At 37.4% G+C, this 23162-nt stretch overlaps 1 protein-coding gene across 1 annotated transcript in view; it reads left to right on the plus strand.

The window, feature by feature from the left end:
• LOC136863567 (atrial natriuretic peptide receptor 1) overlaps window positions 1-23162 on the plus strand; it is a 614185-nt gene that overhangs the window by 373739 nt on the left and 217284 nt on the right. The window contains exon 9 of the mRNA XM_067139947.2: window positions 4709-4939. Coding sequence (XP_066996048.1) covers window positions 4709-4939 — 231 coding nt within the window. The remainder of the gene's footprint in view (window positions 1-4708; window positions 4940-23162) is intronic.

Raw genomic sequence — 23162 nt, forward strand, 5'->3', positions numbered from 1 at the left:
AATGTTAAGATTTCTGTCGCGTAGTTAACCTTCACTTCAATAAGAATTTCCTTTAACGTTGAACAAATGATGTATTTACTTACCCAGAGTCTTCATGGTGTCCTCTAGCTCATCTAAGGAGGGAGTCAGGAAGGATTCATCACACATACTTGCAGTGTAGAGCTTCAAGTCATACCGTTAAGTTGTGCCGTAAGGAAATTCCATGATCAAAACACAGCACTTAACAGCTAACATCGTTAGTACGAATTTCCTCCGAGTTTTCTCTGCTCAGTATAGATAAGTTCTAGGGTACTATATTTTAAAACATCGGAGCACTTATCAAAATATAAGTCGAAATTATTTCAGTTACACACACTTTCACAGATCTCGAGGTTGCCAGTCAGTCTCTGTATCTATATGTGCGCAAGGCTAATGGCCAAGAATATCCCAGCCTTCTGTATGAATAAACGAACAGTGATCAGTTACAATTTGGAAACATCTCATGACCGAGTTCCTCCAAATAGCCCTGTGGATTGATTAAATTTGTAGTCAATATCTTGATCATTTGAATAAATACAGTACACTCTTAATTTTTATGCTGGCACAGGTAAAATGTTCCATATTGATTCAAACATTTATTTGAATCATTCAGTGCCCATAATTTATATTTATTCTTTATGAGGCAATATATATTCCAGATTACCATAGGACACTATTAACAGCGAAAATCAAGAGATTTAATTTAATAAAATAGAGTGACTGATATAGAACCTTAAGCACCCAGGAGAGTGAATCTGACTAAAATGTCAATTGCTCGATAAGCGATGTGTAAACGATTTGCGTGTCACTGTTAAGACACATTACTTCCACTACTCGGAACATATTCGCCGTGAAATAGAGTAAGACTACAGATCAGTGAGATAAATAATAACTACTGTGTAAGAAGTGTATGCTGCCAACTCCAGCAGCTTAGAATGTTTGAGATGGTCAAATCGTGGAGCTACTTTAAATTTGTTGGAAGTTTTGCACCATTGCGCGGCATGCGAACGAACAGCTGGGGTACCTACCCCAGTAAGGAATTTTCTGATCAGCACGAATAGAGAACGGATCACGGACCGTAGAAATAGGAGAGACACATTATATCTCTACCAACCATTTGAGGGCATGTAGAGACTCCACTGCATGATCATGAGACACCCTGCGCCATCATTGCTGCGATGTCGTAACAAGGAATCTTATACACATGAAGACTGCCTGCACAGATTGCAACATTGTTGAAGTTGTTTACTGATGATGGAGTCATGAGGAGCGAGAGCATCCTACGTACATTGTTGATGACACAAACACCTTACCTCCAGGTTTACAGGAAACGTATATTTTGTTGATAGTGGTACTACGAGAATCAATATTCTACATAGATGTACTAAGGATGTTTTCCATGTGATCCCCGCAACATGTAGGGCAATAGCATCGTAATCGTTTGCAAAATATATTACTATTTGTTATAAATGATGTTTTATTTAATTTTCACGCCTCCTTCTGATTGCTTATACATGTCTGTCAGTGCATTTAGAGACAATTCTCAATTACCGTCAACTCCCTCACTAAATGGATAAAAGAAGACCTCTGGGCATATGGACCTTAATCTAACTGAGTTGGAAGATTCCCAACTTTTCACCAGAAGCTATATTCTATTGTTTTCAAGGAGCCCACTGTCTCCGATATTCACAAAGAAAAGTAGTAAAAGGCAGTTTTCGGTGTAACATTGGAAACCTCGAACCTTCCATCCTGGGCTACAATCTGGTAAAACATACCTTGTTTGCGTGATTGTGACTGTGAATACCTGAATTGTCTTTCACTTCACTATATTCCTGATGTAAGTGCACATGATGTATCCTAGGGTAACCTAATTGACAGAAATCCTTCCATTCTCTTTACATACAATGACTTACACATTTTAGCATTAAAGCATGTATATGTACTGTATATTTATCTTGTATTTCTTTTTAGTTTGATAAAATGTTGGCAGTCCTTTAAATGTTAAAACAAAAGTGTTCCTAACTCATTGTATTTTCTTCTATTATCATTCTGTACATTCTTCTTTAAAAAAATCTGTGTAGTAAAATTACCAAGAAGAAGTATAATAATATCTGAATAAAAAATAATGACGGAGGAAATTAGTCGTGATGAAAGTAAAGCTTTATTTTTAAGCAACTTTTAGTTATATATTACTACTCAGGTGATGACGTAATTTTTATTACACTCTCACTTACCTGACATATTGTTAACGACCGATGAAATGGACAGCTAGTACAAAGCATTCATTGATATGGGCGCCTTCATATTTGAAACATCGCCTACAGAAGTAATTTGCTTTATACATAAAATTTTATTATGAGCTCAATTTAAGTTTAAAAATGTTGGAATTAATGAAAATACTTCCTTTCTGATAAGAGTTCCCTGTACATTTCACTTATGGTGGAATGATAATCAGTTTTTCCGTTGATCATCCCAATGTAAAGTTATATTATGCTTAAATTAATGTGGACTATTCATTTGTTTAATAGCTTTAACACAAATGAATTCACAAAAAACGTATGCTACCAATATTTCAGTGGTGAACAAAGTATCTCAGCAACATCACACTGGTGTAAGGGAAAGTTGTACCGCAAACGTGAGGGGTGTATAGGAAGTGTATTTGCTACTACGTCAACGTCATGTTATTGTCCAGAACTACAAAAGTCAACGTTTTTCTGTTTGATTTACTTCACACGCGTGGCGAGTGTTTGTAATTTGTACTCACTACACGCAGGTGTCCGTCAAACAACCATGTCACCGATATCTGCGTCCGTGACACACGGTGAGTGCTTGTTAACAGTAAGTTATATATCGCGGACGTTCTCACAGACAACATGACATACGATGGTGGTGGAAATGGTGAGGACACTTCCAAATTGATACCGAGGACGCCCACGCTATTAGAGTATGTGTTCGATATGCCCACCATTTGTTCGCAGACATGTATCACAGCGACGAATCCATGATGCCGCAAAACGTGCAAATACTTGTGGCTCATCCTGTATGGATTTTTCTGCAGAGAGAATACACTGGCGGAGCTTATCTTCCGTGTCAATTTCACTTGCATACTCCAGACACTTGATGATGCTTCATAAGTAAAAATCCAAGGGATTTAAATGAGCAGACCAAACTGGCAACCTAATCGGTCCATTGCATCCTAACCAACAGTGTGAAAATGTGTGGTCTAGGTATTCAGGCACTCCGCGGCTCACGTGAGGTGGTGCAACATTCATGAAAGAAGTAGATATTCATGCGCATTTACAACGGTACATTCTCAAGATACGCTGATATTTCATCTCTGAGGACCATTTGATAATTTACACCTGTCAGACGCGTAGGTAATACGGCAATTCGGCAATCACTCATTATACTGGCTCAAACATTCACTATAAATTACAGCTGAAAATGTCCCTGCCGAATTGTAGGTGATCAAGGACAGTCCATGTATGGGTGTTATGGAAATTTAACACCCCATTCCTTGTGAAACAGCTAGCACTTTGAAGGGAACAGCGGCTGTTGTGCCACTTTGCTTAGAAACCACGTACATAATTGTTGCCTTTGTGGAAACACCTTGTCTTGTAGACACTGTACACGTTGCACATGATATGGTCGTAGACGCTCTTCACGCAGGACCCGATTCACAGTCCACTGGAACGCACCAACATCGCGCCCAAAATTTCGTGTGCCTTTCTCCGGGTGCCGTTCAACTACGGTACGTCCAGAATGTTGGATTCTACTGCCAACATTCGGCGCGGTCCTTGCCTTCCACAGTCTCTGTAGGACGGTAAAACACTACTAGTATGGTGTAGTTTCTGGTACGCAGCAACGAACGTTTCGTATTGGGCGTGTGGCGATGAGGAATTCGTTCTCATACAGTTGGATGGCAACTTCTGAATTGCGATGTGCTTCACAGTAAATAAGAAGCATATCCGTCAACGTTTTTTGTAAAACTCCATTTTTTCAGCAATAAGAGACAGTAGTTTTACTCTACTTGTAGTCCACAGACATGCCTGTTATAAGTCTAGCAATAGCCAATTCTGTGCTTGGGATTCATTCTACTAATCGGACATTCATCCTGTTGTGTTGTGTTGTGTTTGTCACAAGAGGTCGCTTAACCTTGCGACTGGAATGATTCACAGCATACAGTAGAAAGCCACTATGCTGCTGCGATAATAACTACCATATTACCTTACCTAAAAGTATTCTGAACCGTCACCGTACCTACAGTAGGTCCGAAAAATTAAAACGATTTTCACGTATGGCTTGCAAATATCATTCTCCGTTATCCTGTATCGTTGCGGTACAGCATTACCTTTCTCCTTGTATAGTGCAAGTATGTATGATTTTAGGTAATACATATTTTAGTGATGTTGCTTGAAGGTACTTTATGTATTTCAATACAATATGTTACCTTGTTCTGAAAGAGAGCCGTGTTTGTAGTTATGGGGAAATCTTGACCTACTGTTATCAACATATTTTAAAAAGAATGCTCTTCTACCTTTCTCGTACAGCTTACTATTTCATACCCCTTTCATATACTCACCAACATTCCTGTATGCATGAACCAATTCCTGCAATACTACTTGTTATGTTCCCACAAATTTTGAATTCAAACTTTTAGATGTATTTCCCACAGAATATACTTTTTCAGGGATTACAGGTAATGTGAGAATTGATGATAATGGAGATAGAGATGCAGACTACTCTGTTTTGGATCTTGATCCAGTTACTGGGAGATTTGAAGTGGTTGCCCATTACTGTGGAGTGGATCGTCACTACAGTCCTGTGCCAGGGAAGAAGATTCATTGGCCAGGAGGCAAAGATGGCCCCCCACCTGATGTGCCTCCCTGTGGTTTCATGGGCAATCACCCTGATTGTCAGAGTAATGCTAAAATTTATGATTTCTTTGTCTCATTCATAATAACCTATTTAAGGCTAAAATATACTGAGTATGCATGCACTGTCTAAATGTGTTTAATGGTGTGTACAGTGAATTTAGTAATAGTTGGGAGTTATTTATATTATGTAATACAAAATGTAATTTCCACTCTCCCATGAAATTATTTGGTTAATATGGCATATCAAAATTTAAAGGACATGAAAAATAAACCAAGCGAAACATTTTTCACTGCATGCCACTACAGAACATGGAGGTAAACAAGCAGCGAATAATGGTGAAAATAATTTTGTTCCTCGAATAGGCCAAATACCAAGGTTATTGCCAAATGTGATGAGTGAAAAAGCAGTAAATTAACGTATAGCTTGCTAGTTCATACCCCTTTCATATACTCACCAACATTCCTCTATGCATGAACCAATTCCTGCAATACTACTTGTTATGTTCCCACAAATTCTGAATTCAGTTCATGCAGAGATTTCGATTTATAAAATGTTCACATACACTGACCATGATTTCTGAGCTACTAATTTGAATGTTGAAACATTATGTGCCATGTCATTTTCAATAATTATTCTGTGACCGTGGCAGATTTCAGACAGAGACAGGCATATTTCCTTGTACCAGACATTCGTTCCATATGCCTACGTTATAAAATGAGAGAAATTATTTATATTAAACTTAAACGAATGGATTATCACTTAAGACTGGACAAATAACGTAATTAATGCTTCAGTACCACGGTTCTGATATGTAATGGGTGTGTATACACAGTCTAAATGTGTTTGATGTGAGAAAAGAGATGGTGTGTACAGAGAATTCCTCATGGAGAAAATCGATTTTTATGACAGATGAAGCGACACAATGCTAAGCCGTGTTTAGTAGCAATTAGTAAATTGCTTTCCGGAGTACTTTATATTATGTCATGCGTAAATTTTACAAACAGGGTCAACTTCAGTTTATGTTCCAGGTAGACTTGATAAGATTGTACACGAAGTACTGAATCCTTTAATTGCTCATGTAGCAATCAATTACCTCGACTAAATCGCCGGCATGTACTGGTAGAATCTTGCATCGCAGGGTAGATAATGGGTTGTTCGTCACTTGCTGACATGACTAGCGGATATCAAGGAAAACCTAACTACTAGAAAATAAAGGCTTGGATACACTAACTGAAATGCATTTACTACACAACAAAAATGTCATGACGACGAGACAATAGGATAACAAACAACTGCAAGAGGCCAAAATTAATATGTACACTGTTACGAGTTTGCACGATTTCAGAGTAACTTGACAGTAAGTGCCTGAGGGGCTGGAACTGAAAACCACTCTTAAAATGAATTTGAAACAGCAACAACAACAACAACAACAACCTGAAAGTCCCTTCATTTAGCTTCCATAAACAACCGTGGGTTAGAACCCTTTGATTCAAGAAAGTATAACTCTCGGGAATCGAACTCCATACTTTCGCCATAATAGGCTGCCAATGCAAGGATACATTGTCTGCCACCTGGACCCTGAACTGAATCGAAATAAATTCCGGTTCTTTTATGGACAGATCGCTATACTTGACTGATAAATAAATTAAGTTACTTGGGCTGATGGTCAAAATATGACTCCCCAGTGCTATAGTCTGATGATTGAAGATCGTGAAGTTAAACATGCATCTCTTGTGCCAATATATTCACAACATAAAAATCTATTGAATATGAAAAATGCTCAACACTGCATTTCATACAAACCAAGTGTCAGAATATAATAGCATGGTTTACATTAATGGAATGAAATTGAATTTCAACAAATATAAAACCTATAACGTAGAGATTAATTTCAAGCCTATCACTTGAGCTCAGTTGAACACTCGAGATGCGATTTTACTTAAATAAGTGAACACTGAATTGTCCACATGGACGAAAAAACAATACTATTCCGAACCGAGGAAATGCTTTTCACTGACATCGTTAATTACCTTAATAATTAACATTGTTTCTTATCTTGTAGGGGTCAGTTATTTGAACAATCATCATTATTCTTGATGAATCTGTACGAGAAATCCTGTGTACGTCTACTATCTTACCATGCTAACATTGTAGTACGTCATTAAAGAAACACTACAGTAAAATTATTCATCCGAAATAAAATCGTGGGTTACCCATTAAATACCTGACTTTCTCCAAGGAGTCAGTCTTCATTCACATAACCGGAAGACAATCCCGTACTAATCTTAAAAATGCAAATCCCAAACACTAACAATTATATACAACATGGACAAACGAACACTGGACCAGGGGTGAACTGCTCAACCGTTCCATGGAGTTCCATGCGGTGACGACACTCCTGTGCAAGCTAGATGACTCAACACAAACTCACGATGAGCTGCATCAGTTAATCGAACCTGCCATGACCGAAACATACTCCACGAACCAATCCCCATGACACAATCCAACCACTAACCTATGGTGTCCACGCAATAACAATCCTATCATCAAATATGTCCAACCACTATCATAAATCACAAACGTCACAAACAAAAAATACAACCCGTAGGTAAACAACCAGTCCATCTGAACGTCAAGTAAAATAAATATCAGTCTGAATTAATGGCTATCACTATGTTCGCCCCCCAAAATATACGGAAAAGTGAACACAAAAGTTTTACTGTAACCCCCGGTCATTGTTAGTATTCGAAAATATGCGTATCATCTAACCGTGAAACATTTTCAGATGCAACCAACCTTCCGTGATTACAACTCTAGAACAGTAGGATACAATCCACCTCCGCTGGGCTCAAATCTCAAATGGTCACAACAAAACATCAGTACACCAGCTGTCCCCACCTAAGAACGTGACCTGTATTGACCTAGCCACGCTACACATACAAGCAAGCGAGCTCTCTCTAATACATCATCACAATCACTATGCTGAAAGGAAAAGCAAAATTTCTAGTAAATTTTTAAACAGAATCTGGGCTACTACACTCGAATTTCCGTCTAATGAGACATACAGAATAACTAAGCATTAGATACACTTCACTTGGATCTTTTGAAAGACACGAATCCAATTTCAACTACTCTTTGAACGTACAGTTCTACGAAGAATTCAAATACTAAGACTTCAATACAATATTATCTCGCCGTTTTAATTTCACCGGGGGTGTGTATAGGAATCCAGCCTATCAGTAAAGAGTTCTGGAATCTTCCCCTTATGGTACCATAAAAGCAGGGCACTTTAGGGCCGTAGGTCTGAAATGCACCAGTGTTTGGGGAGTGCGACGTAACCTGGAGAGGCAGGGTCGAGACCTGCGTGAGGAAGATTCATCGACACAAGGTAATGGCAGAAATTACCTAGACATGTGATAGCTCCTGCGAGTAGTTCGAGGGGAAGGCTTCGACCTCTAATCTTTTAATACAATTTTCTAAAACTCGTGGTTTAAATGTAGAATTTTCGGCACGTCTGAGGGCAATGTTCTATTCTCTACTGGAAAATATGCAACGTAAGGGAAGAAAGGGTGATGACCCTCTGTCGGTTTCCATTCAACCTTGCATGGGGTTACTAAAGGTTTCCAAACCTCAAATTTTCGTAAATCTTGCCTTGGGCATTAATGTTTCTCATTTCGTCACCCCGGAATATTATAGGATTAGCCTCTGTATCATTGGGCTATAAGCCCGCTTAGGGCTTTAACAATTTCTAGAAGGAATGCAGGTGTTTCGCCTCACTGCATTTTGTGTGTGGCCGGTTAAGTGCAACAATTTTCTTTTGTCATTAAAGCCATTTAGTATGGGCAATTACGCCCCTGTTTATTCGTAACTGTTTCTGCGTCTTGGTTCCCTTTAGGAGCAGTGCTTAGCGTCACTGTAATTGTGGAGTAATTGATGGACACTCTGAAGTGAGTTCGTCCGAAGGGTTTCGTAGTGAAATTTCTGTATAGCAAAGGAAACTGATTAACTCTTCGAGGCTAGACTATGGTATTTGGAGCTCCGATTCATGAGTAGTGTAACTCCTTGGAGCAAATCCAGCTCTTATAATACATTTGTACCCATCAAGGGCAATAATGCTCTTGTCTATGTAAACTGACCAGTTGATAATTACTTCAATTTTTGTACCTGACTTTCGGACTTCTAAAGTCCCTCTTATCATTATAGCTGACGAGCTCATTAATAATCTTTTATATTTGCCTGTATTTCACTCAGATGGCATATCTTTCCATTTTAAACTAGTAAAAAAGGAAATAAATAAAATTTCTAAATTTGTTATATTAAGTGTTGCTCTAAGTAATTCCTTGTCCAGCCATTCAACCCTGGCACTTCCTAATCCTCTTTGAAAAATGGAAACCCCGGAACAATTATTATTATTATTATTATTATTATTATTATTATTATTATTATTATTATTATTATTATTATTATTCGAATAACCCTTTTGAAGGTACGATAAATCAACTTTGGATACTTTTCTTTGCATTTAACTTTCTTCGTTTCCAAACATCCTTCATTTTCTTAGAATGTTGTTCCTTTTCCTCTCGAGTCCATTTTCTTCCAATTGTTAATTCCTTTCTCTCCTGAAATCCTGCCTTTCGTGTTACTTCTCTGAAACGTGTTCTGTTTTCTATCGTATCTATTTTAATTCCAGCGTTTTTCATATCCTTTTCAATTTCAATGAAACACGTTGGCTTGGATTTGTAACTATTCAATAGGTTGAAGATCATTTAGTTAATGTATTGTTATTCATTTCATAAATATGTCTAAGAAACTGGAGTCATCTTTTCCACATTACAGTTGTTAGTTTTTCTACTTTCAAATATAGCTCTCTGTTTGATCGTAGTCCAAATTCGGCATTGTTGTTTCTTATCGGTCCCAGTATTTTTCTCAACATTCTTCTTTCCACTTTTCCTAATTTTCCAACACCTTCAATTCTTGTAAGTTTAAAAGTTTCTGCTGCATATAAAATTTCTGGGCGAGCCACTGTTTGATAATGTCTTCATTTCAATTTCCAGGAGAGAGATTTCTTATTGAATATATTTTTTGTTATTTGAAACATCCTTTCCATTTTGTTTACTATTATATCTACAGCCACCTTTTCCTGTGTGTTGTTTGTTATCCATTCTCAGAGGTATTTAAAGCAATCTTTCCGAGATATTATGTTATTGTTAACTGTGATATTCTGAGTGGCATTAATGATATTTGTCATGGACTTTGTTTTTTCAAATGATATTGCAATCCTATTTTGGCCGCTTGTCCTGTAATTCTGTTATTTGTTCTTGAGCATTATTTAACGAGTCTGTAACTAACGCCATATCATCTGCGAAAGCTAAACAATCCATAGTGATTTTATATGGATTTCTTCCTAGTTGAACACCTTTAGTATTGATGGATTATTATTATGACATTAATAAATCATCATTGTAGACAGTTATGCCTTTCAGCGTTTAATCTGAAAGCCGCTGCGAATTTACTAAACGTCACCGAAATCCTCTATTTGCAATTAGTGTTGTGACCTCATTTAGATCTGCCCAAAGCCAGGTCCGAAACTCCGCAGAGGTGTTCCTGAACCGGAGTTTACGTGCGGTAGGGTGGCCAGTTCCTTTACGCTCCTCCATTCCCTTACCCCCCACCAACAGCGCCTGGCAACCCATCCAACTCCTGACCACGCCCAATGTTGCTTAACTTCGGAGATCTCACGGGATACGGTGTTTCAACACGGCTACGGCCGTTGGCAGATCTATACATGTTATCTTTAAATCGTTAGAAACTGATTCTAACCATTGTCGTCTTGGTCTCCCTATACTCCTTTTACACTCCATAACAGATTCCATTTTCTCCTAGGTAATCTATCCTCCTCCAATCGCCTAACATGACCACAACAGCGAAGCCGGCTTATGCGCACAACTTCATCCATCGTGTGCATTCGTAACATAGCCTTTATCTCCTCATTCCGAGTACCCTCCTGCCATTGTTCGCACCTGTTTTTACCAGCAATCATCCTCGCTACTTTCATGTCTGTTACTTCTAATTTATGAATAAGATATCCTGAATCCACCCTGTTTTCACTCACGTAAAACAAAATTGGTCTGAAAACAGACAGCTGTAAAGATAGTCTCGTCCGGGAGCCGACTTCCTTCTTACAGAATACTGTTGATCGCAACTGCGAGGTCACTACATTAGTTTTACTGCACATTGATTCAATCTCACTTACTATATTACCATCCTAGGAGAACACACAACCTAAATACTTGAAATTACCTACCTGTTTCAGCTTTGTATCACCAATGTGACATTCAATTCTTTTAATTTCTTACCTACTGACATCAATTTAGTCTTCCAAACGCTAATGTCCATACCATACTCATTGCACCTATTTTCAAGTTCCAAGATATTAGACTGCAGGCTTTCGGCACAATCTGCCATTAAGACCAAGTCGTCAGCATAGGCCAGACTGCTTACTACATTTCCACCTAACTGAATCCCTCCCTGCCATTTTATTCCTTTCATCAGATGATCCATGTAAACTACGCACAACAAGGGTGAAAGATTACAGCCGTGTCTAACCCCTGTAAGCACCTTGAACCAAGAACTCATTCTACCATCAATTCTCACTGCAGCCCAATGCTCAACATAAATGCCTTTGATGGATTTTAATAATGTACACTTAATCCCATAGTCCCCCAGTAAGGCGAATACTTTTTCCCTCGGTACCCTGTCATATGCTTTCTCTAGATATACGAAACATAAACATAACTGTCTATTTCTCTCATAGCATTTTTCAATTACCTGGCGCATGCTGAAAATCATATCCTGACAGACCCACTGTGGTCTGAAACCACGCTGGTTTTCATCCAGCTTCGTCTCAACCACTGATCACATACTCCCTTCCAAGATGCCAATAAATACATTACCTGGTGTACTAATCAATGAGATACCTCGATAGCTGTTGCAATCCTTTCTGTTCCGTCGCTTATAGATTGGTGCAATTACTGATTTTGTCCAACAATCCATGCTAATCTTGTTATTCCATGAAGCTATTTCATCCCTCCACCTGTTCAGTGATTCTCTGGGATCTATTATCATTTCACCTGAATTACCCAGAATACTGTTCATTTCGTTTTTCCCTCCCTTCCTAAGATTCTTTATTACTGTTCAGAAAACTTTCCCTGCTGCTTCACCTAGTCCTTCCAGGTTATTACCTAAATCTTCCGATGACTTCTTTTTGGATTCAGCAACTATTCATTTGGCTGTTTCTTTCATGTACGTACAATTCACTGTCTGCATCAGCAGTTGTTTGTAGCCATTTCTGATAAGCATTCTTTTTACGTTTACTTCATCATTCCACCAGAATGTTTATACTACAGCTTCCCTGTATGCCACTCATTGTCTTTCTATATCTTGTACCTGCTTACTGTCCACTGTTCGGAACTTCTCACTAATCATATCTCTGTTCTTCTGTCTAATTTCCTCGTCCTGGAGATTTTCTACCCTTATTCGTTAGTAGGTAGATTTTACTTTCTCTATCCTAGGCCTAGAGATACTTAGATCACTACAGGTCAGGTAGTGGTGTGTATTATCAAAACATCCCGGGATACCGTTCCATTCCTAACAGATTTCCTTATTTCGAAGCCGGTTAAGATATAGTGTATTATGGATCTGGTTCCTCTACCCTCCCATATGTAGCGGTGAATATCCTGATGCTTCAAGAATGTATTCATAACTGCTAAACCCATACTAGTACAGAAGTCCAGCAAACGCTTCCCATTCCTATTAGTTTCCATATATTCCCCACATTTACCAATCACCACTTTGTATCCTTCAGTTCTACTTCCAACTCTCGCACTGGAATCGCCCATTAGCACTATCCTGTCCTTGCTGTTCACCCTAACCACGATGTCACTCAATGCTTCATAAAACTTGTCAACTTCACCTTCATCTGTACCCTCACATGGTGAATACACTGAGACAATTCTCATCCTAATTCCTCCAACTGCCAAATCTACCCACATCATTCGGTGATTTACGTGCCTAACAGAAACTATGTTGCGTGCAATAGCATTCCTGATAAAAAAATACCTACTCCACACTCTACACTTCCCTTTTTAACACCCGTCAAGTAAACTTTATTATCTCCCATATATTCCTCGTTATATCCTCCTACCCGATTATCATTTACACCTAGCACATCTAGATGCATCCTCTTTGCTGACTCAGGCAGTTCTACTTTCTTTCTCCCATAAGCCCCATTAATATTGATAGATGCTCATCGAATTTCATTTTGTTCGCCGATTTGATTCCAAGGAGTCCCTCGCTTGTCAAATGGTGTGCGACTCCTTTACTCCCATAGGTCCGAGGCTTGCTTTAAATGTTCTGAGCTTGGTAAATTCATGAAGCAGGACGCTACCCTACTTGCACATAGTCAAAGTGAGGATATCTCCTCTAACGGGTTATGGACCAGAGGTGGATTTTATAGTCCTTGCCACTTGAGCACAAGGAGGTCCATGACTCATAATATGTCCGAGATGCCAACTCCCATTCCGTAGCAACTGGTATCCAGACTCTCAGGACCACTTACCAGGCCGCTCAGCCGTTGTCCATGGTTCACGAACTAGGACGTGACTACGATAACCCACACCACGAACTATTTATTGTTATTATTATTATTATTATTATTATTATTATTATTATTATTATTATTATTATTATTATTATTATTATTATTATTATTATTATTATTATTATTATTATTACTGACCCTCTATGGCTTCATTTAAAGTGTAATAATTAGCATTCCAACACATTCTCACTCATGCGGAGTGTTAACCTTGTAACCGTCCAGGCTTCTCCAGCCAGACGAATTTATTGTACAGTCCTATCACGTGATATCACTCGATATCAAGATTATCCGTCATCGGAAATTATTCATTAACACATATTAATTTAACTTCAATCAATTGTAAATAAGGCTTTTGGAATCATATTGTATATATTAGAACACCATTTATTATTTAAATTATAAGATAAGAATTCATTATGTACTGTGAATATGGTCAGTATGTTGAGTCTGAGTTTGTGTCATTTCATCTCATATTTTGTACACGGAAAAGTTATTCTTGAAGCGGGGAAGTTATGATGAGTCATTGGGTTTAATTCATGAGTACTGTACTATACAGCGACCCGCGTGCAAGGCTAGCAAGCTAGGAGACTACATCAACGACACGCCTACTGGCTACGGGTGAAGAACGAAGAGAGGGAAGAGATGATAGGAGATCTACGAATGAGATGCTTCGTTGTAAAGAGATTTGGTCTGGAGTAGTCACCTAGGGTGGGGAGAGCTCCTATGTATTATCTGGCACGGAGCAATCCTCAAGACACACAACTTTGTTACTTTGAGATAGTGAGTGGTCGCTTCGAGACACAAGTAGTTGTCGCTTTAAGACACAGTACGTAGCTGCTGTAATAATGTCGGATCAGGATGAGACGAAACAAGCATACGGCTTGTGATACATTCTATAATTATTCTGGACGAAGAACTATGTTAGTTCAAGTGCACGGTACTTGGTACAAGTCTGTATTATATCAGTAGAATAGCTAAGTTGGATTAAGATTTCTGATAACATGCAGAAATTCACAATACTGAATTTTCTCCTCATACGATCAACGGTGATCAATATTCACAAGCATAGGGCCAATGTCTAATTTAAAGACTAGGCAGTTAGGGAGTGCTAGTCCAGATAGTCCAAACCATATCGCAGAAGGAAGGAAGGATGTCCATGGAGCCAGTCTGCAACGATAAAGAGGGGAACGAGTAACCACGGAATACGGATGACCTCAACGGAAGCTACAATTGGTGAGCCACAATTAGACAATGCAAGCAACAGTAAATTACAGTAACGTTAAATTCTTAATTCCCTTTAAGCTAAAAGGTACTTTTCCGACTCACCTCATTTCTTTGTTTAATAAATTCATTTGACCAGATATTGCGTTAATTTTCTTTCTCAAAGCGATACTTAATGGTTAATTATTTAAAATCCTACCCCTGTGATTTAAGTGTTGGTCTCTATGCTATTAAATATAAATTTTGTTGTACAGTTTTGTTTAAAACTGTAAAGCTGGCGCCCAAACAATGCATAGACAAACGGGAAACCATGGAGTGATAATTGATTCTATTTGCGTGGCAATTTGCGGGCAAGCCACAAATAGTTTATATTTATATTCATGTGTCCCCAGCTATTAACTTTCGTCTCTCCAAGTGTGAAGCTTAGGAGAGCGAACACTTACATTCGTCGCACCAACGTGGAGCTCGAAAACCGTTAAGTATTCGTGATAACAACGCAGTAAAGTAGAGTATGTGTTTGTGGGGGTTAAGTGACTGTCCATATAATTTATATGTGTGATTTTGGGGAATCATGGCTGCACAAGGTGAAAAGGACATGAATTTACGTAGCGGAAACTTAGTAAAGGGAGGCGAGGCGCTGAATTCTAGGAATGTTGTAGATGAGAGCACTGAAGTAGATAAAACGGTGGAGAGTGGTGGCAGCATGGAAAATAGCACAGAATCCGATGTAGATAGGATGGAGGGCGAAAAAGTAGGTAATACGAATAGTGAAATGAATGTTCAACAACTGTTTGTGATGATGCAAGGGATATTAGAGCAAACGAAAGGGATAGATGAAATTAGGAAGGAAACGAATGAAATTAGGAAGGCAACGTACGAAATTAGAAAGGAGATAGAACAGACGAAAACCGAAATCAGCAGAGAAGTTAACACCAAGATGGATGCTTTAAATCGTAGATTAGATGAAGCACTAGAGCAGCAGAAACTTTTTGACAAACAGTTAGGGGAACAGGAGATGAGACGTAGCCAACATGAGAAAGAGGTAGAAAGAAAGTTAAGTGAACATAGAACCGAAGTCATAGAGTTGGTAGAAAAGGAAAATTGTAAAGTTGGGGGCGAAGTAGACCAGCAGATCACAGGAATTAATCGTAAAATTCAGGAACAAGTAGGAGAAGTTAGTAAAGTTAGAGAACAAGTACAACAACAATACGATGATCTGTGCGATAAGTTAGAGATTAATGCTAAAATATGTAATGAAAAATTTAAGAAAGCAGGGAAATATGCGGTTGTAATTAAAGTCACCAATGAACACTTTGCGAGTGACGTATAAACTAAAGCGAAAAGAATTAATGAATGTATTGTTAGGTCGGAGGCACAAATACGTAAAGAAATCAGAGAAAAGCAGGGTAATATAGGAAGTCAGTGCCATGGTACAAATTTAATATGTGAAACAGAACTACCTAAATTCAATGGGAGGCAGACAAACCCTTTAAATTTTTTAAACACTGTGAAGAAACGCTTTGAGAAACGTATAGAAGAAGGGGTCAATGAATGGGAAGAAGCGTTAGAAATAATTGGCAATGCTTTTATTGGGGAAACAAAACAAGGTTTGCGGTGTATAACAGTAACATGACCAGTATAGTGAAATTCTGGAGTGAAGTTATACAAAGCAGGGAAAGAGAACGCATTGTCTTCGGTAAAATTAGGCCACACGAAGGGGTCTCTATGACGGAATATTTTCTGGCCCACGTTATGATTTGTAAAAACGTAGATGGGATGTCAGCGGAGAGAGATATAGTGAAATTATTACTCAGACATTTTCCAGACAAAATCCGCGAAGCTAGCTGTATGCAACAGATAGATTCTATTCAAGGAATGGAAAGATTGCTAGCAAGTTTTGATGCGTTAGGAAATAGTAGTAGTACACGAGAATACACAAACTATCAAACAACACCCAGAAGACAAGAACACAATCACCGTGGCCAATTCCAAGCGAGACAACAACCTGTAGGTAATCAGTCACACCAGCAAAATAGGAATGTTCAGAGGGAGCGTAATGTTGTGGAAGGTACAATCCGAAATCAGGATACAAGGAGACAGAGTAATTTAAACTGATAGTAGACGGTAATGAGAGATCAGATTATCAGTCTTCAGCACATGTTGCGAGAAATTGTGTAATGACGCACATGAATTATGATCTCGATGTCAGAGATGAGTTATTACGGGAGGTGGAAATGGATCAAGTTGAAGTTGCTAGTAAAAGTGATAACCCCGTTGTTACAATCGAAGTATGGAGGGCGCATTATGAGGCTTTATTAGATTCAGGCAGTCAAAGTGCACCCTTGCAGAGCTCCTTCGGTGTAGATTAGATGTCAACATTGCCTCGGCTGCCCTAAAAAAAAAAAATACTTACCGAAGGTGGTGAGGTCCTCTTCTCAGGCGCGATCAGTCCCTGTCGTCGAATCAGGATGCATAGGGATAGTGCATTCGGTAAAACTATTGACTACAATGACTTATGACTCAGACTGATTTGAGTTTAAATAAGTATATAAACTTTTATTTATAAATCAAAAGAGAAAAGTAAATAAATTTTATAAATGTAAAATAAGATTGGTTAATGTTACATTATTACCTTATGAGACTGTACAACTAGAATTCTCAATAATGACACACATGACTACCTCATTAATCCCTAAAGAATAATATTTATAATTTTCCATAAAATTTTGTTTTAAATGATGTTTCCCATATTAATTCATCCAATTATATAATGTCTGTGTAACTGTACATATTTACTAGGATAATGTTGTTTATAAACCAGGTGGATCAATTGAATAACAATATAATCATGAGAACTCTTAGTGAAGATAATAATAATGATAATAATGATAATAATAATAATAATAATAATAATAATAATAATAATAATAATAATAATAATAATAATATTGATGTGAATAAATTTTTGTATAGCCAATTCAAGTTATTCATCAAAAAAACTACTTGCCATCAGTCAAAATAATTATAATAGATAAAATTGTTTTATATAAATATAAAAAAATAAATAAAGTATCGATTAACCAATTAATAAAATTGTTTTGATATCACTGAATTACATTGTAAACCAATTAAAAGAATACAGGAAAGTCCCCACAGTGTATCCCAAATGCATATCTGTAGTTTGGAAAACCAACCTAAAATGTAATACAATAGTAATAATAATAATAATAATAATAATAATAATAATAATAATAATAATAATAATAATAATAATAATAATAATAATAATAATAATTGAAATAATACGACGATTTTGCGCAGATCAAAATCTAGGAATGTCACTACTAACCTCTCAGATATGTGAAATAAGTTTGCAAACAAACATACCAAAAGTTACCATAATATAATAATTAATTAATTTTACTAATTTGATTGTACTCAAATTTATTAATTACATAATTAATTGCCTAACTGACCACTGGAAATCATTATCTTGTGACTCAAATCCTCCAATATAATGATATCAGTGAATTTACAATGCATCGAGATGATGATAATAATAATATTGTAATAATAATAATAATAATAATAATAATAATAATAATTGAAACGATAATAGTAATATCACTTAATGAATGTTATTTCTATGTTGGATATCATAAAAAAAACCCTAAAGAATTTATAATCGCCTACCAAAATCCAATACTGTTGTTAACCAAATCGTAGATAAATTGAATAAAAAAAATATAAAATGTAAATTATTTAATTAATTAATAAATCCACAATTGATTGACACAAGTGATTAATATGGTATTCATCAAGACTCCCTAATTGCTTGTGAATTGTATTGGTAAAATGTTAAATAATAATATTCAATATTAATAATAATAATAATAATAATAATAATAATAATAATAATAATAATAATAAATAATAATATCTTAACATGACCTGTAATTACGGTACTCTTGATCCACCATCCTGATAAATTATAGTATGTTTATGTCAGTTATCTTAGAACATTCATTTGCCATGAGTAACACCATTTGAATAGAATCTTTCTTAACAGTGCTTATTGGGTTTTCTTTATCTATAAAACCATATTTGCCATAATTTAATGAAATACCTAATCCACTGTGTAAAGGCGTAACCATGAAATTCTCATAATAGAGTTCACCAATATTAATAATAATAATAATATTTCTCTTATCAAAACCGTTACTGAGTTCCCATAATTTCAATATCTTCCTTCTAGGTGCAATAAACAATAATTGCTTTAACCTGAGAATTCAGTAACTTTAACTCACATAATGGACCTTGGTTGTTGTTGCACACAAATCGAAAGCTTTACTTTCGATATATGCGAGTGACCCTTACTTAGATATCGTAAAATTAATCTAGAAAAGACAGACTCTCCTACTTTAAATAAACATACACTAATTTATGCTAATATGTACACCAAGCGAGATAACGCAGCCAGAAATCCTAACCTAATACCTAAAGTTCCACTAATATATACATATATGAACCTTGTCATCAGCACACACCACACTTTTGGCTTATTTCAGCGTCTCAACATATTATAATTCGCTGAAATATAGCCATGACCCATTGCAAATGTTACTGTGGTTTCTTCAGAATAAAATGCATAGACAATGCACAGACAATAAAAGAATGTACCTAAATGATGGCTAATACGAGGCAAATAAAGTAATAAATATATTTAATATTAATAATAATAATAATCATCTGTTAAAACCAATAAAATAGTTCCTACTGGCAAGCATCCACACCAGCCCAGTTGCGTGATCCATGTTACCAACCTAGCTTTAAAATATTATTTAAATGCGTACTATACTTTCTCTGAATAGAACGATATTGTGTCACGGCTAAACCATTTACATGTATCATCTGGTCCTTCTAACTCGTATACCTTCTTTAACTGGCTTATTTATTTCCTCACATTTATTCATTTACGACGTCATCATCATTTCTTATTCTGCACGAATTCTATTACCTCTCAGCTATCACGCTGATACTTATATTTCCATTTTTATTGAGAATATGTTCGCCATACTCTTTGTTCTCCATAATTATCTTCAGGTAAATAACCTCATGTGTTACCATATACTCTCGACTACGGACCTTCAAACATCTCAAATAAATTACCGTTGCTCAATATCGTTCTTATCATTTGACAACACCTTGTTTTACCTGAGCCAAAATAAATCCTTTTATTTAGCATTGTTCACTCAACTGTCTAACCGCGTTACTTGCCATAGCAACCAATATGTGGATGTATCAGTGTTACTGTCGTCCCAACAGAATTCTCGACAGTAACTATTGAATATATATATATATATACATATATGTGTTATTATCATTAATTGACTTCATCACTCCTCCATTACGGTAACTGTGCTTGCGTGAAACAAAAAAAATCCGCCTAAATGCAATACTGACAATGCTACTGATAATAATAATAATAGTGCGGGTATATGCGAAACACCATTATAATTGCCTCAAAAATATAACTTGTTCGATACTAACAGATCAAATTTAGTACACACACGATTAATAACAATAATAATAATAATAAATATTTACACTACTCATAAACAGAATTATCCTAATTTTCTGGCTGTGTACTCGGGTTTACAGTTACATCATCGTCACTCGCATACCTATCTAAATAAAGATACCATTATCAAAGGAAAGCTTTAGATTTTTAAATCAAACATGAGATTGTGTACTCACATTGATGCCATTTCGGGATCACCAGGACTAAAGGCAGCCATGTTGTCTTACAGATTCATGACCAACATGTTAATATCATTGACCATTCTTGCTGTATCCGGCATTGGCTTATATTACTACTTTCCACTCTCGCTTGACACTTTGCACACGTTTATTTCCTACCCATAATATTAAACACGACAACTTGTTTTAAAACTAGACATTACACTGTAATGCATATATACACACATACGCAGTACTCAGATATTTTGGAACTTAGGCCGGATTTTACGTACTCTGCTTTAACACACTGCTGCTTCTCACGAAGCGAAGTCTTGCATGGGTTCAACGGTTTCCTTTGTAAAGCCCCAGCCGCGGGAGAAAGTGTCCACCCCCACTCGACCTAAATACTTATAGAGAGGGAGAGTATTTCCTCCGCTCAAATGTTTCAAACATACTAACAGCTCCGCGGTAGCAGGCTAATTGTCTCTACCATTTACGGCTTACACATATATTTTAAACTGTCTGGGTTGCTCTGCGGGCTACACACTCTAACTGCGTCACCTAAGATGCAACCACTGCATAATTCAAAGTTTCGTCTTCGCCCTGCATAGACTGAACACTCGTAAAATCTGTCAATTTAATACTCCACTCACTTGGGTGGTTTTAAATACCTTAACAGCCCAACTACTGTTTATAAAGCGTATTTCCACCTCCACTGTAGTAATAAATACACACAATTCTGTACCTTTGTACTTGAATACGGAGCAAAGTTAAGACACGTCTGACCGCCACAGGACTCTTGATGATGACTGACCCGTGAGAAGCCACTACTCGGGGATGTTGGCGCACTAATCGGCGTAGGAACACTAATTCTTGCCACTAAAAATCCCAACCAAAGGAATGCTGGGTAGCTCCAAAACAAAGTTACCAAAAACATGAAATGCTTTGTACACACAAATTGCATCAATTCCTGTTACTGCCATGATGCATCGTGACTCTAAAATTGTTCGTAATTTCTTTTACAATACAGTAGGCGTTAGTTGGACTATATCTTCTGCCGCACTGGTAAACCACTCTCCACGCTGGCAAGGGGTTCCCACTGCCGGTGATAACAAACATCTGGATACACAATATTCCAATCCATTTGCCACAAACCAATAAGTTAGTTCAGAATTACTATAATAATTACTGACATCTCCTCTTAATATAATCTTCCTTAAATACTGACAGGGATTAATTACAAGCCACATATCATTTGGTCGCGCTAATTTTGAAATTATTTAAATGCAGCAATCTGATTGGAGCACATACTCCGCTGTTCATCTATATGGACGAGTTCATTCCAAAATAAGGGGATTCGGGTATTTAGAACCATGATTCTCCATCTCAGTCACTCCTGCCAGTACTTTTCCATTCTAACTACGCAGTTCCAAAAGATGATGTAATAACAGGTGTCCCAATAATTTATTTTTAGCAGAGAAAGAAGCGTGGGTTCCTATCAAGGCTTCATTCTCACGAGCTAGCTACCATTAATTTCCAATGCTGTCCCTTTGTTTAAGAACGCTGGCTATTACTATTTATTAACAAATACAATTATTAAAATGTTGCCAATCAGACTCATCCGATGGGTGCAACACTCTCCCACTTTAAATAAAATTTTCGAGAGTATCGAGAAAATTTTTCCACCTCCATGTTGATAATGTAAACTGTGTGCATCACTTGCAACCATCTGTGAGTCTGTACTATTTTATGCTCTATTTGACTTAAGCAAGTTACTCCGGAGCTCTTGATTCTCTTGAAGAACGCGTCTCTGTTCCTCTATTAACTGTTCTGCTATATTTAGTAAAACCTTCCTCAATTCTACTTGTTCTTGCAGACATACTGGACAGCATTCTCTTCTCTCTTCTCCCTGGCGTTGGGCCGAAATGGTTTTGTCTTCATCCTCGGAAACAAGGGATGTCGTTTCCTCATCTGATGATGAATCCGTGTCCTCCGCATCTTCTTCCTCCTTCTCGGAGCAGACGTCATCTTCTTCTGATGATATTCCCCACTGTTCGGCGATATTAACTTGTGGTGGAACCTCGTGTCGTGGCTGTCTATAGAGTTTCAAGTTTGAAGCATTGAAAATGACTTCGTTGTTCCCGTCCAGATCCGTTATCTTGTATGCATTGTTGTTAAAGGTTTGAGTGACACGATATGGGCCTATGTAAAGTGGTGCGAATTTAGCATAGTATCTAGCTGCAGGTACTGAAGTAGCTGGACGTCGGACCAATACAAGTTCTCCCACTCTCAGCGGACGATGAAATCTTCTTCCCTGAACTCTCCTCAAGCGACGCTGCGCTTGTTGTTGCAGATGTTCGGCTACCTCTCGTATTCTTATTTCTGGTGCAGGTTGTGCATCCATTGGGCTATCCACGACAGCGTGCCAAGGTCTAGCGGGATATTGATTCAAATGAACCACTGATGGTTCAACAACCCAAGAGTCTACTTGTGCTACCACCCATTCACTTGCATTTTCATCCACTAAGCCAGTATCCTTCCATTTAGATGCATTTAGCAATTCAAAATTGACGTTTTTTTTTTCTTGACTGTTACCCCCAGGTGGGTAAGCTTGAGCCATTGGATTAAGCGATTGTTGGCGTCGACC

The sequence above is a fragment of the Anabrus simplex genome, chromosome 2, assembly GCF_040414725.1.
Source record: "Anabrus simplex isolate iqAnaSimp1 chromosome 2, ASM4041472v1, whole genome shotgun sequence".
Classification (NCBI taxonomy): Eukaryota; Metazoa; Arthropoda; class Insecta; order Orthoptera; family Tettigoniidae; genus Anabrus; species Anabrus simplex.